Raw genomic sequence first — 12,199 nt, 5'->3', positions numbered from 1 at the left:
TATTGTTCAGGCTGGTCTCAAACTCCTGACCTTAGGTGGTGATCCGCCTACCGACGCCTCCCAAAGTGCTGGGATCACAGGTGTGAGCCACTGCACCCAGCCGGGTTTGCTCTTTGTAGAAACAGGGTCTCACTCTGTGGCCCAGGCTGAAGAGCAGTGACATGTTCAAAGCTCACTGTAGCCTTAACCTCCAGGGCTCAGGCGATCCTCCCACCTCAGCCTCCCGAGTAGCTGAGAATACAGGCGTGCACCACCATGCCCGGCTAATTTTTGTACTTTTGTAGAGGCAGGGTTTTACTATGTTGCTCAGACTGACCTCTGACTCCTCGGCCTGAGATGACAGTGCTGAGGTTGCAGGCACGAGCCACCACACCTGGCTGATAAGGTGCTAACGGTTTTTCCTTCAATAGTTTCCCTCAAAGAGGGGATGGGCTGGAGAGGTGGTTTTCAAACTGGGTTCCATGGAACCCATCCTGGAGTTCTGTGGAGCATGGGGGTTGGGTTGAGGTTCCGGGGGTTCAAGCTCGGGGAACCCCCACCACTTCAACCCAGTAGGCCCTGCACTCTTGGGGCCCTATGGGAGTTGCCAGTGAGATTTCTTTTGGGAACAAAGGGTCCAGTGCTTTTAAAAGTTTGGAATCAGGCTGGGCGCGGTGGCTCAAGCCTGTAATCCCAGCACTTTGGGAGGCCGAGGCGGGTGGATCACGAGGTCAAGAGATCGAGACCATCCCGGTCAACATGGTGAAACCCCGTCTCTACTAAAAATACAAAACATTAGCTGGGCATGGTGGCGCGTGCCTGTAATCCCAACTACTCAGGAGGCTGAGGCAGGAGAATTGCCTGAACCCAGGAGGTGGAGGTTGCAGTGAGCCGAGATCGCGCCATTGCACTCCAGCCTGGGTAACAAGTGAAACTCCGTCTCAAAAAAAAAAAAAAAAAAGTTTGGAATCAGCCAGGCACAGTGGCTCACGCCCATAATCCCAGCACTTTGGGAGGCTGAGGCGGGTGGATCACAAGGTCAGGAGATTGAGACCAGCCTGACTAATATAGTGAAACCTTGTCTCTACTAAAAATAAATAAATAAATACAAAAATTAGCCAGGCATGGTGGTGGGCGCCTGTAGTCCCAGCTACTCGGGAGGCTGAGGCAGGAGAATTGCTTGAGCCCGGGAGGCAGAGGTTGCAGTGAGCTGAGATGGTGCCACTGCACTCCAGCCTGGGCCACAGAGCGAGACTCTGTCTCAAAAAAAAGCTTGGACTCTCCTGGTCCACATGGTCCCCGCCCTTGATTCTGTGAGCCCACGGCTGGGCCTCGGGAATACTTCCTGCCACACGTGTTTTACACGAAGCCTGTCGGGTCCTGCCTGTTCCATGGGGGGTCCTGCCCACCCCCCTCCACTGTGGAGAGAGACTCCCTGGGTGAAGGGCCACGGGCTGCTCGCCCAAGAGAGGGCTGCCCTCCTGGAGGCAGCCGCACACCAAGCCGAGCCTGTCCGGGCAGCCCTCGAGCTGCCTGGCTCTGGCCAGAGCTGAGCCCCGCCGAAGCCCCGCCCTCCACTCTGCCACCATCTGTTGCAGGTACAAAGACTACCGAGAGCCCCCATGGTCGGAAAACAAGTACGACATCTCCAAGGACTTCTGGGCCGTCCTGGCCGCCCGGCTGGCGTTTGTCATCGTGTTCCAGGTGCGGTGGGTCCCTCTGGGTTTCCGGTTTGGGGATGGGGGCGCTGAGGGGCCACGCTGTGCCCACAGTCTGGAAGGCGGGAGCTGCCAGAGCCACGGGTTCAGAGGCTCCTCCAGAGGCTTGGAGAACTTGCTCTGGGACACCCGAGGAGGGGACCTGGCCGGCCGCAGGCCCCCTGCACCCACAGGGCCCAAGAAAACTTCATGAGAGAGGAAGGCAAAGACAGGGGCCGGATGGGTGCCGGCAGAAGGGTTCAGACTCACTGGTGGGTTTAATCCAGTAGAAGTTTCTTTTTTTTTTTTCAGCTGGAGTTTCACTCTTTGTCGCCCAGGCTGGAGTGCAGTGGCACCATCTCAGCTCACTGCGACCTCCGCCTCCCGAGTTCAAGCAATTCTCCTGCCTTAGCCTTCCGAGTAGCTGGGATTACAGGCACCTGCCACCACACTCGGCTAATTTTTGTATTTTTGCTAGAGACAGGGTTTCACGGTGTTGGCCAGGCTGGCCTTGAACTCCTAACCTCAGGTGATCCACCCGCCTCGCCCTCCCAAAATGCTGGGATTACAGGCGTGTGCCACTGGAAGATTCTTCACTGAACAAGACAGGGGCCTGGCGTAGTGGCTTGCACCTATAATCCCAGCACTTTAGGAGTCCGAGGCAGGCGGATCACCTGAGGTCAGGAGTTCGAGACCAGCCAGGTGCCAACCTGGTAAAACCCTGCCTCTACTAAAAATACAGAAATTAGGTGGGTGTGGTGGTACACACCTGTAAGTCCAGCTACTTAGGAGGCCGAAGCAGGAGGATCACTTGAACCCAGGAGGCAGAGGTTGCAGTGAGCTGAGATCTCGCCACTGCACTCCAGCCTGAGCAACAAGAGTGAAACCCTATCTCAAAAAAAAAAAAAAAGCAAGAGAGAGACGTGGAGAAAGGGGCCCCCACCTCTGTCCCCCTCTCGTTCTCACACCACGTCTGTGGTAGCAGGCAGAGCCAGGACAGACAGGAGAGCAGTGGGCTCTCAGGTGACCCCAGACATGGCCGGCAGCCATGGGACCCAGCCCCCACTGACCCAGCCTCTGGGAAAGGGTCTGAGCCAACTTTCTGAAGCCAGAGGGACTCCCAGTGGAGCAGACCCCAGGCTGAGGTCCTGGTGGGGGCACCCTGGGCTGTGGGTTCTGCTCACTGGTGTGCCTCTAACCTTGATTAAGTCGATGCTAGGGAGTCAGTAGGCCGAGAGCTCTGATCCTGGAATCCCCAGGACTGGGTTCAAGTCCCAACTCTGTCACAGGGCAGCCCCTTCCACTCCTCTGAGCTCAGCGGCCTCATCTGTCAGCTTTTCACAGCAAGCAGTGCAAAAGGTGTGTGGGGCTGCGTTCCGCAGACCAGAGCCTGAGGGCTCAGCAAGGAGGGGTCTCGGCCAGAAACAGCCCAGCCTCATCCCAAGGGAGCCCCGGAGCATATATGGCACCCCAGACCTGGCCTCACCTGGAGGCAAGGCAGCCCCAGATGGGCCGGTCACTGCTTGGGCTGTCCAGGCTGGGAAGAGGGAGATATGAGGGGCATACATTCTGCAGCTGTAAGCATGAGCAGCCAACCCCAGCCACAGCTGGTGCCTGGGAGCGCCAACCAGGAGAAGACACCATTCGAGGTGGCACGCAGGAACCTGCTCAGCCGGGGGTGCCCACACAAGCTTGCTGGACAGGCATTCAGCCAACAACAAGGTTCAGTTTCTCGGGCGAGGCGCGGTGGCTCACGCCTGTAATCCCAGCAGTTTGGGAGGCCGAGGCGGGTGGATCACGAGGTCAGGAGATCAAGACCAGCCTGGTCAAGATGGCGAAACTCCATCTCTACTAAAAATACAAAAAATTAGCCGGGCGTGGTGGCGCGCGCCTGTAATCCCAGCTACTCAGGAGGCTGAGGTGGAGAATTGCAAAAACCCAGGTGGCGGAGGTTGCGGTGAGCCGAGATTGCGCCACTGCTCTCCAGCCCGGGCAACAGCGAGACTCCATATAAAACAAAATTCAGTTTTTCCATAAAAACTGACTTATGCTGCCTTCTATCCACCAGAAAGGTCTCCATGGAGGAGGCAGATGTTCAGGGGACCCCGGGAGGCTTCGCAAACTGTAAAAGTTTGATCCATTTGCGGTTATTTCTAGTTTTATGCTTTTCCCCAAAGCCTCAATGCTTGTTGGATTTGGCCATGCGCGACCCAGCAGGTCACTTCCTGAGTCTCCTGGTCAAGGAGTTCAGAATGACTCAGATAATTTTCCCACGATAACTGAGTTCAGATTTGCTCAAGAAAGTCGGCCAGCATTTCTCAAAGGCCTGCCGGGTGGTTCTGAGCCTCCTTCATACCTGCTGGGAAACTGAGGCCCAGGGAGGTCAAAGAGCCAGGAAGTCACGGGGTGGCACCCCACCAGGTGGGGGCCAGGCAGAGAGGTGGGGGGGCACTTCCCCAGGTGCCATCCTCCTCCCTGCTGCCATGCGCTGCCCTCCTCCTTCCAGAACCTGGTCATGTTCATGAGTGACTTCGTGGACTGGGTCATCCCGGACATCCCCAAGGACATCAGCCAGCAGATCCACAAGGAGAAGGTGCTCATGGTGGAGCTGTTCATGCGGGAGGAGCAGGACAAGCAGCAGCTGCTGGACACGTGGATGGAGAAGGAGCGGCAGAAGGACGAGGCGCCTTGCAACCACCACAACCCCAAAGCCTGCCCCGACAGCCTCGGCAGCCCAGCCCCCAGCCAGGCCTACCACGGGGGCGTCCTGTAGCTAACCAGCGGGGCTGGGCAGGCCAGCCGGGCATCCTGACCGACAGGCACCCTCTCCCAGGGCAGGCGGCTTCTGGCTCCCACCAGGGCCCGGAGGCTCCTGGGTTTTCTGCAAACATGGAGGACCACTTTCTAATAGGACATTTGCCTTTCTTCTTTCTGTTTTCTTTCCCTTGTTTTTGCACAAAGCCATTAGGCCAGGAATTTTTTTCAATCTGTAGTTTTCAAGGTGAATCAAAATGATCGCTGGTAATAAAGCAATAAAGTAGCAAAGGCAGGTGCTTTGCAGAAAGAATGCTTGGAAACTCGAGTCTCCCTGGCGGCGAACAGTGAGCAGAGGCCCCTAGAAACCCTCCTTTCAATCCTCCTAACCCCTTAAGATAGATGCGAAATGGTAAGCCAAGGCATCGGGCAAAAGCTGGTGCGAGGCTTCAGGGAAAATGGAAAAAGCAAGAAAGAATAATGATGGATTCTGGTTCCAAAAGGTGTCACCTGCCTGTTTCAGAAAAGCTAGACTTTAAATCACCTTTTCCTTCCTCAGTTCAGCGGCTGAGGCACTCTGGGCAGAGCGAGAAGTGCCCCAGCGCTGACCGCACGGGGCGGGGAGCATCCCAGCTATTCCTGGAAAGCTGGAAGTGGGCACAGGTGTCCTTGACTGAGCAGGAACCAGCACCCTTGGCGTCCCCGGCAGGCCTCGCTGTCAGCCACACACCTGCCGCGTGGCACCAAGCTGACCTCAGAGCTGTTCTTCTTCCTTACGCAACAAAACTGACCAGAAAATGGGCAGGGAGAGATGACCCCGGAAGCATTTCCACAGATGGCGTCAGGGTTTTGAGAAGTCTTACGACTTCCCGGAATCCCCTGGAAGCTTTAGAATATTCATGGTTTGGTTTGGTTTGGTTTGGTTTGGTTTTCAAAAATCAATTATGTGGTAGATTAAGGATATTTTTTCTGTAGCTCAAAGGTGGAGGGAGTTTATTAATTAACCAAATACCATTGAGAGAAATTTAAAATACTGTTACTACCAAAGATTTTTATTAATAAAGGCTTCTATTTTGGTAACACTTCTCTATATTTTTACTCACAGGAATGTTGCTGTTGACAATTATTTTAAAAGTGTATAAAACTGAGTCTCATAAATTACCTGAGTGATCTAAATCTGCAGCAACGATGCTAAACAACTCTGAAATTTCTCAAGCACCAAGAGAAACATCATTTTAGCAAAGGCAAGGAGGCAAAACATAAACATATTTGTCTTGAACACCTCATTGATATGATGTTGACGCTCCCGCTAATCTGCCAACTGTGATCAAAGTTTGTGGGTGTTGTAGATTTCCATTATTTGCTAAAATCATGCAATCTGATGCTTCTCTTTTCTCTTGTACAGTAAGTAGTTTGAAATGGGTTTTGTATATAAATATTGTATTAAAAAAGTAGGCGATTACCAAAAATCCTTTTATGGAAACCATTTTTTTAAAAAGTGAATGTACACAAACCCACAGAAGACTGTGGCTGGACATTCATCTAAATAAATTTGAGTATATGACACTTTCCTCACTTGAATGCTGTCTGTGTGACGTCCTCCCGGGAACCTCACAGGCCGTCCCCAAAGTCCAGTGCAAACTCAGCACCAACTGACAGGCATCTCTTTCCTGTGGTGCCAGCATGTGGGTTGCTCTAAACGTTCTTGGAACTTCGTCTCTCTGGGAGTGTGTGCATTTGTGCTGCACACGTGTGTGCTTATTCATTTGCATGTGCTTTGCATTTACCATATGCACACGTTTGCATTTCCTGTGTGCATGTGCCTGTGTGTTTACATGTTGGTGTACATCACACGTGTGTATTCATTTGTATTTGCTTGTATGTGCATATGGGTGCAAGTGTTTGTGCATGTCCACATGTGTGCACATATGCATACATGTGCATCGGTCTGCACATGCACGTGTGTATGCAGTGTGTGTGTGCCTGTGAATGCATGTGTTTATGCGTTTGCATGGTCTGTGTATTATCCATTCTCACACTGCTATAAAGAACTACCTGAGGCTGGGCGCGGTGGCTCATACCTGTCATCCCAGCACTTTGAGAGGCCAAGGTGGGTGGATCACTGGAAGTCAGGAGTTTGAGACCAGCCTGGCCAACATGGAGAAATCCCATCTCTATTAAAAAAAAAAAAAAATTATCTGGGCATGACCTGTCATCTCAGCTACTCGGGAGGCTGAGGCAGGAGAATTGCTTGAACCTGGAATGTGGAGGCTGCAGTGAACCGAGATCGCGCCATCGCACTCCAACCTGGGTGACAGAGGAGACTCCATCTCAATAAAATATAAATAAATAAACAGAACTACCTGAGACTGGCTAATTTATGAAGAAAAGAGGTTTAATTGACTCACACCTTTGCATGCTTAACAGGAGGCATGACTGAGAGGCCTCAGGAAACTTAATGATCAAGCCGGAAATTGAAGGGGAAGCATATACGTTTTCACAATGGCCGAGCAGAAGAGAACAAGGGGGGACTTGCCACACTTCCAAGCCATCAGATCTCATGAGAACTCACCCACTACCACAAGAACAGCATGGGGGAAAGGCGCCCCGTGATTCAGTCACCTCCCACCAGGTCCACCCTTGACACATGGGGATTACAATTCAACATGAGATTTGGGCCGGGTGCCGTGGCTCATGCCTGTAATCCCAATACTTTGGTAGGCTGGGGCGGGTGGATCACGAGGTCAGGAGTTCAAGACCAGCCTGGCCAACATGGTGAAACCCTGTCTCTACTAAAAATACAAAAATTAGCTGGGTATGGTGGTGCGTCCCTGTAATCCCAGCTACTAAGGAGGCTGAGGCAGGAGAATTGCCTGAACCATGACCCGGAAGGTGGAGGCTGCAGTGAGCTGAGATCTCGCCACTGCACTCCAGTCTGGGCTACAGAGTGAGATTCTGACTCAAAAAAAAAAAAAAAGATGTGAGATTTGGGTGTGGACACAGAGCAAAAACATGTCAGTGTGCATCACCCCAGTGTTCACAAATGTTTGCCTTAGCCTGTGTTTGTATGTGCATATGTGCTGTGTGTGTGCATATGTGCTGGTGTGTGTACATATGTGCTGTGTATGTGCATATGTGCTGCCGTGTGTGCATGTGCTGGTGTGTGTGCATATGTGCTGGTGTGTATGCGCATATGTGTTGGTGTGTGTGCACATATGTGCTGATGTGTATGCATATGTGCTGGTCTGTATGTGCATATGTGCTACTGTGTGTGCATATGTGCTACTGTGTGTGCATATGTGCTGGTGTGTGTGCATATGTGCTGGTGTGCGTGTGCATATGTGCTGGTGTGCGTGTGCATATGTGCTGGTGTGCGTGTGCATATGTGCTGGTGTGTATGCAATGTGATGGTGTGTGTGTGCATATGTGCTGGTGTGTATGCAACGTGATGGTGTGTGTGTGCATATGTGCTGGTGTGTGTACATATGTGCTGGTGTGTATGCATATGTGCTGGTATGTGTGGATATGTGCTGGTGTGTGTGCATATGTGCTGTGTGTGTGCATATGTGCTGGTATGTGTGCATATGTGCTGCCGTGTGTGTATATGTGCTGTGTGTGTGCACATGTGCTGGTGTGTGTGCATATGTGCTGGTGTGTATGTGCATATGTGCTGGTGTGTGTGCGCATATGTGCTGATGTGTATGCATATGTGCTGGTCTGTATGTTCATATGTGCTACTGTGTGTGCATATGTGCTGGTGTGTGTGCATATGTGGCAGTGTGTGTGCATGGGTGCTGGTGTGTGTGCATGTGTGCTGGTATGTGTGTGCATATATGGTGGTGTGTGTGCATATGTGGTGGTGTGCATGTGCATATGTGCTGGTGTGTGTGCATATGTGCTGGTGTGTGTGTGCATATGTGCTGGTGTATGTGCATATGTGCTGCCATGTGTGTATATATGCTGGCGCATGTGCATATGTGCTGGCATGTGTGTACACGTGCTGGCGTGAGCGTGTGCATATGTGCTGGTGTGTTTGCATGTATGCTGGTGTGTGTGTGCTTGTGTACATGCACACATGTTCCGTGTATTCCTTCTGTGTGTATGTGAGTGTGTGTGTGATGGGTTGGGGGATTGTGGTCACACTTTCTCAGCAGGGTCTTCCCAGATCCCCATATCTCAACCTCTAATCCCACAACCCAGCAGACTAGTATTCAGGATTTCACGGACCCTAAATTTCCCCAAAACCTTTTTGGACTGACCTTGGGTTGCCAATGTTTTCTGGGCCAGTGGGGATTTTTTTTAGAACCACCACCTATAATCACTATCACTTCATAAAAGAATGTGCGTGTGTGTGTGTGTGTGTGTGTGTGTGTGTGTATATATATTTTTTTTTTAATAAGATGAGGTTTCACCATGTTGGTCAGGCTGGTCTTGAACTCCCAACCTCAGGTGATTTGACCGCCTTGGCCTCCAAAGTGCTTGGATTACAGGTGTGAGCCACCACACCCGACCAAGAATGTATATTCTTAACACCAAAATGTCAGCAAGGTAGCACCGGGCTTCGGGCTGGGGACGCTGTCCTTGTGCAGCCCTCGGCCTGGCCCACCTTCCTCTCACTGCCGGGACCAGGCAGGGCCTCTTCCCGCCTGCGGCAGGCATCAGGCGCCCCCTCGTGCTGGCTCTCCTCAGCACAGCACCTTGCCACCTTGGTCGGGGCAGCCTCCTAAAGCTTAGGCCCCACTTCCTGGATCCTGTAGGGAGGGCCCCAGGAGAATGGCACCCCAGGATCGGCACCGCAGGAACCCCGTCCCTCTGCCCTCCGGTCTCTGTGGGTCCTCTCAGAGCCTGGGAGGGCACAGGTGGGGACCTTCAGCCACATCTGAGAAATGAAGAAACAGGCTCTTCACCAAGCTTTAATGCCAAGTCTGAAGGCCAGACCTCATAAACATGTAGAACATTCAAGAAACATTTATTGAACTCCTGTAGGCCAAGTGCAGTGGCTCATGCCTGCAATCCCGGCACTTTCAGAAGCCCAGGCAAAAAGATTGCTTGAGCCCAGGAGTTCCAGACCAGCCTGGACAACATAGCAAGACCCTATCTCTACAAAAAATAATCAAAGTAGCTGGGCATGGTGGCAACCACCTGTGGTCCCAGCTACTCGGGAGAATGAGGTGGGAGAATGAGGTAGGAGAATCGCTTGAGCCCAGGAGGTCAAGGCTGTGGTGAGCTATGATTGCATCACTCCACTCCAGCCTGGGCAAGAGAGCAAGACCCTGTTCAAAAAAATAAAAATTAGACCAGGCACAGTGGCCCATGCCTGTAATCCTAGCACCTTGGGAGGCCAAGGTGGGCGGATCACCTGAGACCAGAAGTTCGAGACCAGCCTGGCCAACAAAGTGAAACCCAGTCTCTACTAAAAATATATATACCAAAAAATAAAAATAAAAATGAACTCCACTGTGTGTCAGGCACTAGGAAGAGAAGGGTGAAGACCGAGGACGCAGCCCCTTCCCTCCCAGATGACATTCTCTCGCAGGAAGGCAAATGCTGAACCGGAAACCCAACAGTGGAACCAGACAACTTCGGACAAGGGGGTTCTGATGAAAACAGAGCAGGGAGTATGCCTGACTGAGGGTGACGACGCTGTGCCAGAGGCCCCGGACCTGAGCAGCCAGGAGCCAGAAACACGCAACAGAGGGACCAGCAGGTGCAGAGGCCGAAGCAGCACCCGCTGGATGAGCTCCAGGAGCAGAGGGGCAGAGAGGCAGCAGGAGATGCTGGAGAGGTGGCTAGAGCCAACTCATGCAGGGCTCTGGCTGAGTGGACGCTTTGAACTTGGTGGTAGGTGCCATGGGCAGGGCTGGGCAGTGTCTATGAGGGCAGTGATGGGAGCTGATGTCCATTTGAGGTCACGGCCGCTGTAGGGTGGAAACGGCAGCCAGTCCCACTGTTACACAGACGGGCGCAGGGCCCCACTGCAGCCATCCATAAGCTGGAGGCACGCCAGCCCTCAGCCCCAGGGACCTGGTGCAAAGAGTCTTCTACTACTGGTCCCTGGAGTTGCGTGGCTGGGTGCAGGGTTGGGGGCAAGCCCAGCGGGCCCTGAGGTCTGAGGGCACCAGCTGCACCCCGGAGCCCGGCAAGGACACACTGGTGTCTGGCCACGAGGGTTCTGCCACTCTCCTCTGAGGGTGGAGACTGACCACGAATAGCATCCAGCCCAAGACGACTGCTGTTTGGTAGGCTCGGCATTTGTTAACTTCTGAAGTTAACTTAATGCCTAAAAGCCCGGCATTTAAAGCCCACATTTGCGTGTTCTCCTGAGAAATCACACCTGCTGCTGCACAGTCCTGAGGTCACGTTCTCACATTCGACCGCAGCCCGGTGGGGCCTGCCCTGCCCAAGATGGTGCCTGTGCTCGCCAGTCTCTCCACCCTCCCAAACATGCCTGCCCACTGGCTCCAGGGGCAACTGCGGCTGGGGCCTTTCTAGACAAGCCTCAGACCAACATCCCTGGCTACAGATCTAGAACTAGCAGTGGATTCAGAGCTTGGCCAAAGTATGTGCTGGAAGCAGAGCTATCTTGAGCCCAAGGCTGGACTCAGAGCCCTGCCCAGGGCACTCACATCACTAAGTCCCACACACACTCATCTTCAGGGCTCCAGGAGCCCCTCGTGTGCCCCCGACCCCAGGTGATATGTGTCCTCACATGTCAGGCAACACTTATTTACCTGCCCAGGTTTTGTAAGAGCCACAGCAAAGAAGAGACATGCTAACATGTGCCAGAAAACAGGCCAGAAGGAAGTACTGGCACAATGCCAGGCACAGAGGAGGCACCAGAAAGAGCTGAATGGATGAATAAGCAAGTGAGGAATTGATGGATAGATAAATGTGGGATGGATGGATGAATGTGTGGATGGTGGATAGATGGATGAGTGGATGGGAGGATGGATGGATGGATGGTTGGATGTGTCGATAGATGGATAAGTGGATGGGAGGATGGATGGACGAATGTGTGGATGGTGGATAAATGGATGAGTGGATGGGAGGATGGATGGATGGATGTGTGGATGGTGGATAGATGGATGAGTGGATGGGAGGATGGTTGGATGTGTGGATGGATGGATGGGTGAATGGTGGATGGGTGGATGGATAGATGTGTGGATGGATGAATGGGTGGATGGGTGAAAGGATGGATGGATGGATGGACTGGGTGGATGGTGGATGGGTGGATGGATAGATGTGTGGATGGATGTATAAATGGATGGATGGATGGTGGATGGGTGAATGGATGAATTGGGTGGATGGATGTAGGGGGAGATCCCATAAGTGCTGAGGCAGGAGCAAAAGGCCTTAGCCTATTTCCATATAAATAATGAAGAAGAAAGTAAGTAGAAATATAACCATAGTAGTTATTATTCATATGTGATATTATTCAGAGGTGATCTTAACTCTTTTACTAATGCCTCTCAGGTCGGAAGTGTGAACCTGGGGTGACATTGTGAAATGAGTGACACTAAGGCAAGATGCTCTAAGCCCTCTGTCATGCCCGCAAAAGGGCTGCTGGAGGGCGCCTCAGCTGTGCGGCAGCGCCAATGCTGGGAAAGCACCCGCTCTTTAGCCAGCTAGGGAAGGAGACATGACAGAGGGCTTAGAGACGTCTCCTTCCCCAGAAGAGTGAGGAGAAAACTCTGCTCCTCCAAGCTCTTGTGGGAGGCCTGACGGCTGCCAGATGGGCCCACAGACATCTAGGGGCTTAACTGTCTCTA

The 12,199-nt window shown here is 52.6% G+C and overlaps 1 protein-coding gene across 10 annotated transcripts in view; it reads left to right on the top strand.

Annotated features, from left to right (window-relative positions):
* Positions 1 to 5,996, top strand: part of ANO1 (anoctamin 1) — a 205,658-nt gene extending 199,662 nt beyond the window's left edge. For all 10 annotated transcript variants that reach the window (XM_032282524.1, XM_032282528.1, XM_032282525.1 and 7 more), the window contains 2 exons: positions 1,578 to 1,683; positions 4,183 to 5,996. In XM_032282524.1, coding sequence (XP_032138415.1) covers positions 1,578 to 1,683; positions 4,183 to 4,449 — 373 coding nt within the window. In that variant the 3' untranslated portion in view covers positions 4,450 to 5,996. The remainder of the gene's footprint in view (positions 1 to 1,577; positions 1,684 to 4,182) is intronic.
* The last annotated feature ends 6,203 nt before the right edge of the window (positions 5,997 to 12,199 follow it).

The sequence above is a fragment of the Sapajus apella genome, unplaced genomic scaffold (assembly GCF_009761245.1).
Source record: "Sapajus apella isolate SASKATOON/1434 unplaced genomic scaffold, GSC_monkey_1.0 scaffold14, whole genome shotgun sequence".
NCBI classification, from domain to species: Eukaryota; Metazoa; Chordata; class Mammalia; order Primates; family Cebidae; genus Sapajus; species Sapajus apella.
The sequence above is the reverse complement of the archived record's forward strand: the minus strand, read 5'-3'. Positions and strand labels throughout refer to the sequence as shown.